This window comes from Monoraphidium neglectum (genome assembly GCF_000611645.1).
Source record: "Monoraphidium neglectum strain SAG 48.87 unplaced genomic scaffold scaffold03172, whole genome shotgun sequence".
NCBI lineage: Eukaryota > Viridiplantae > Chlorophyta > Chlorophyceae > Sphaeropleales > Selenastraceae > Monoraphidium > Monoraphidium neglectum.
In genome coordinates, this window is record NW_014010456.1 from 1 (window position 1) to 3,541 (window position 3,541).

Here is a 3,541-nt window from a genome sequence, read left to right on the forward strand (position 1 = left end):
GAGCTGAGTAGGGTGTCGGTTGAGGGTTGCAGGTCTAATGAAGGTGTGGGGGTTCAAGAGGGGGTTGAAGAGGGGATGGTGATGAGGGTTTAGAGAGGGCTGATCGATAAAATTATCCACTCACATGCGGCTGCAAGACTGGGTGCCAGCAGGGCTGTTGTCCGCTGCAACTCATGCAAATTCATGTCCCCGCTGCTCAGCACCATTGGCATGGAAACAAGCATGTATACGATAACGTACGCGTGCGCACGTCCGCGCACGAAACAAAGCAGACGTGCTCATGCATCCTGCCAAGCATGCGGCACGCATGCTGCGCGCGCACTGCCGGCCCACCTCCATCCACTTGTCCCGCAGGTGCTGCAGTGAGTCAGCCCTGGTGACGTCATACACGTACACCACCCCCTGGGCGCCCCTGTAGTAGAAAGGCGTCAGGCTGCTGAAGCGGTCCTGGCCCGCGGTGTCCCACACAGAAACACCAATCTGAAGGGTTAGCCGGGGTGCGGGTGCGGGTGCGCACGGGGGCGCGGAGGCCGCGTGTCGGGAAGAGCGGCTGTGGCGCGGCGCGCGCGAGGGGCGGACGGGGCAGGCCGCGCCGAGGGCTTCGGCGGCGCCCTGCACCGCAGCGCTGAAGCCAGGGGGGGGGGCAAGAAGGGGTTTGAGGCAGTGCAGCAGCGGTCAGGCTGCGGGCTGGTGCCCGCTGCCTTTGAGCTCTTCCTGTTCGTAAGGGCCTCGCGGAGACGGCTAGCTGTTTGCCCCTCAGAACCCAGGCGCGCGCCTCTCTGCCGTCGATTGTGAGCCGCTTGAAGCGCTGGTCGGTGCCGATGGTGGCCGGCATCGTCGGGTCAAAACGGTCGCTGAACATGCGCTGCGGGGGTTGAGAAAATAATGCATGCTGAGCGACACGGGACAGGAGGGGCAGGCGGCGGAGGGTTGGGAGGCGCCGCGCAGCCGCAGGAGAGGGCGCTAGCCGGCCGCGGCGGGCGCTAAAAGGGGCAAAGCACGGTGGGGAGCGATTCGCCTGCCGCCGCCGCGGGGGATGGCGGTGGCCGGCCGGTCGGCTTTGCTGACACTGCACGCAGCCTTGGCTTGGGCGGCCGCCAGTGTGCAAACGCGCAGCCGCAGGTCGAGCCTGCTGCGTACCTCGATCAGGCTCGTTTTGCCGACCCCTGAGTCCCCTACGAATACGATCTGCGGTAAGGTCGGGGGTTGGGGATCGCTGCATGTTGCAGTGAGGCGGGGTGCGCACCTGCCAACTGACTGTTGGGCCCCGCATGCGGCCGACTTCCCAGGCACACGCTGTCACCCCCACGCGGGTCAAGTATGCACAAACGTGAAGGACTCTTAGGTTTGCGCCAGATAAGGGCCAGCTCAGGGGCTGCTGCGCTTGCAGGGCAGGCCTGCATGGAAGCGCCGGACGCCGCAGCGCTGGCGCCGATGCGCCGACATTCTGTCCCAAGAAAGCGACTGCAGTCCTGATGCAGCCGGACCTTCAACAAGACTTCAGGTCCCCCATCTTCACTCTCGCTCATTGCCGCTGCTTAGAACTAGTCTGCTGCCCTTAGGAGCGGACACAACCGGATTGATCTAGTGTACGAAAGCGCAACTCTATGTATGTGAATTTCAACCGTAAGCGCTTTCATGTGCGGCTGCTCTAGAATCTCATAGGTTGGCATACGCTACCTTTTGGAGCAGCACTTGCTGGTTTTTTGTCACCCGAGTTACACATGTGTCTTGCAGGCGCTCTCTATTCAAGCTTCTAGCCATCGTTATCCGAATCATCTTGATCAATCCAATCGTCGCCACACGTACTGCGGCGGCGAAGCCATCAGGACCATTGGCGTCTCTCATCGCAATGACAAAGCCGAACGCGCACTTGGACAAGGGGGAGGCACCTGCAGATCTTGATGTTATTGCGTTGGACAAAGCGGAGCTTGGCGGGTGCGCAGCGCGTGGACCACTTCGTGCACAGTGTTTTGGCGGCAACCCAAAAGGATGTGCACACAGTGTGGCCGCCGTGCAACCCGTGGCGTGCCGCACACCCTGTGACGGCAGACCATACTGGACTCACAATTGTGCTGTAACGTGCGAACCGTCAGGCCGTATAAGGACGATCACCGTTTGGGCCGTTGCGCCATGAACACATGGACCCAGCAACCCATATTGACCCTGACGCGCCGCGGCGATGAATCACGCCGCTCATGAATCACACTCTCATTCGTCACCCGCACATTTGTGCGCAGCGCCGCGCAAGTCAAGGACGCCAAGGCCGTAACCTTGGACACGGGCGCCGCCTCGGACGCGAGCGGGAGCGGCACCAGCAAACCCCCACCCCCGCCGCAGCCGGCGGCGCTGCGCGTGCTGAGGACCGTCGGGCGCGTCGCGGCGGAGCAGTGGTTCCTCATAGGTCTCGGCGTCGCCATCGGGCTCGCGGCGGCGGTGCCCAACCTGGGGCGCAGCGGCGGATGGATAGCGGCAGAGTACTCCATCAAAATCCCTGCCACAGTCCTGATCTTCATCATCTCGGGTAAGGGCCCGCGGAAAGGCGGCACGCCCCTGCGCCGGCGGCGGCAAGGGCGCCAAAGCCACTTCGCCGCGCCGCCGCTGCTTTGGAGCGCCGCCAGAGCGTTCGCCTCCGCACTCAAAAGGCGTCAAACGTCCGACGCCTCAATATTGCATCAGCACAATGTGGGGGATGCAGCACGCCTCGTGCGAGCGGCAGGCAGGGATCAGCTGCTGCGCTACAAAGGGTGTTTAGCTGCCCCATTCAAGACCATCACCCTCAAATTAATGACCCGTTTGAACCCGCCCGTGCGCGCGCGCAGGCATCGGCCTGAAGACCAAGGCGCTCCTCGGCGCCGTGGCCGACGCCTGGGTGCACGTCCGCGTGCAGGCCATCTCCCTGGTCGTCCTGCCCGCCGTCGGCTACGGCATCGCGGTCGGCCTGCGGGCGGGGGGCTTCAACCGATACCTCGCAGACGGCTTCATCGTGATGGCGGCCATGCCCACCACGGTCAGCACAAACGTGGTGTTCACGCAGCGCGCGGGCGGCAACGAGCCGGCGGCGCTCGTCAACGCGGTGATAGGTGGGCGGCAGCGGCTCGTGGGCAGGACGGCGAGGGAGATCGGCTGCGCGGCGCGGCACGGCGTGGGCGGGGGGAGGGTGCGGGGACGGACGAGGGGTCCCGCGAGCCGCGGCACATGTGCCGAGTGCGCCGCCTCAGTCGCATGATCACGCAAATTCGTCTGTCTCTGCATCCGCGGCAGGCAACATCATCGGAATCTTCATCACTCCCCTGTGGCTCACGCTGTTCTTGAATGTGAAGGGCCAGGCCCCTTACGCCAAGGTGCGGCTCGCCGGCTCTGAATGATCCCCCCAGCAAACACAACCGCGGGCCATGGCAAATGCCTGGGAGCACCCCCCGCTGCCTGATGTTGCCTGCACCGAGGATGCGCCCAAGGCCACCGCAGCGCCTGCGCCCACCCCGTGCGCGACTGCGCACCTCGCCCCGCCCGCCCGCCTCGCTTGCTCTCGGCGGCGGGG

The 3,541-nt window shown here is 64.6% G+C and overlaps 1 protein-coding gene across 1 annotated transcript in view; it reads left to right on the top strand.

The window, feature by feature from the left end:
• Positions 1 to 1,852: 1,852 nt before the first annotated feature.
• MNEG_12298 (Sodium/bile acid cotransporter 7-B) overlaps positions 1,853 to 3,541 on the top strand; it is a gene marked incomplete at both ends in the record, with an annotated part of 4,544 nt that continues 2,855 nt past the window's right edge. Inside the window, 4 exons of the mRNA XM_014039229.1 lie at positions 1,853 to 1,938; positions 2,241 to 2,524; positions 2,823 to 3,083; positions 3,265 to 3,344. Of these exons, the coding sequence (XP_013894683.1) occupies positions 1,853 to 1,938; positions 2,241 to 2,524; positions 2,823 to 3,083; positions 3,265 to 3,344 (711 nt within the window). The remainder of the gene's footprint in view (positions 1,939 to 2,240; positions 2,525 to 2,822; positions 3,084 to 3,264; positions 3,345 to 3,541) is intronic.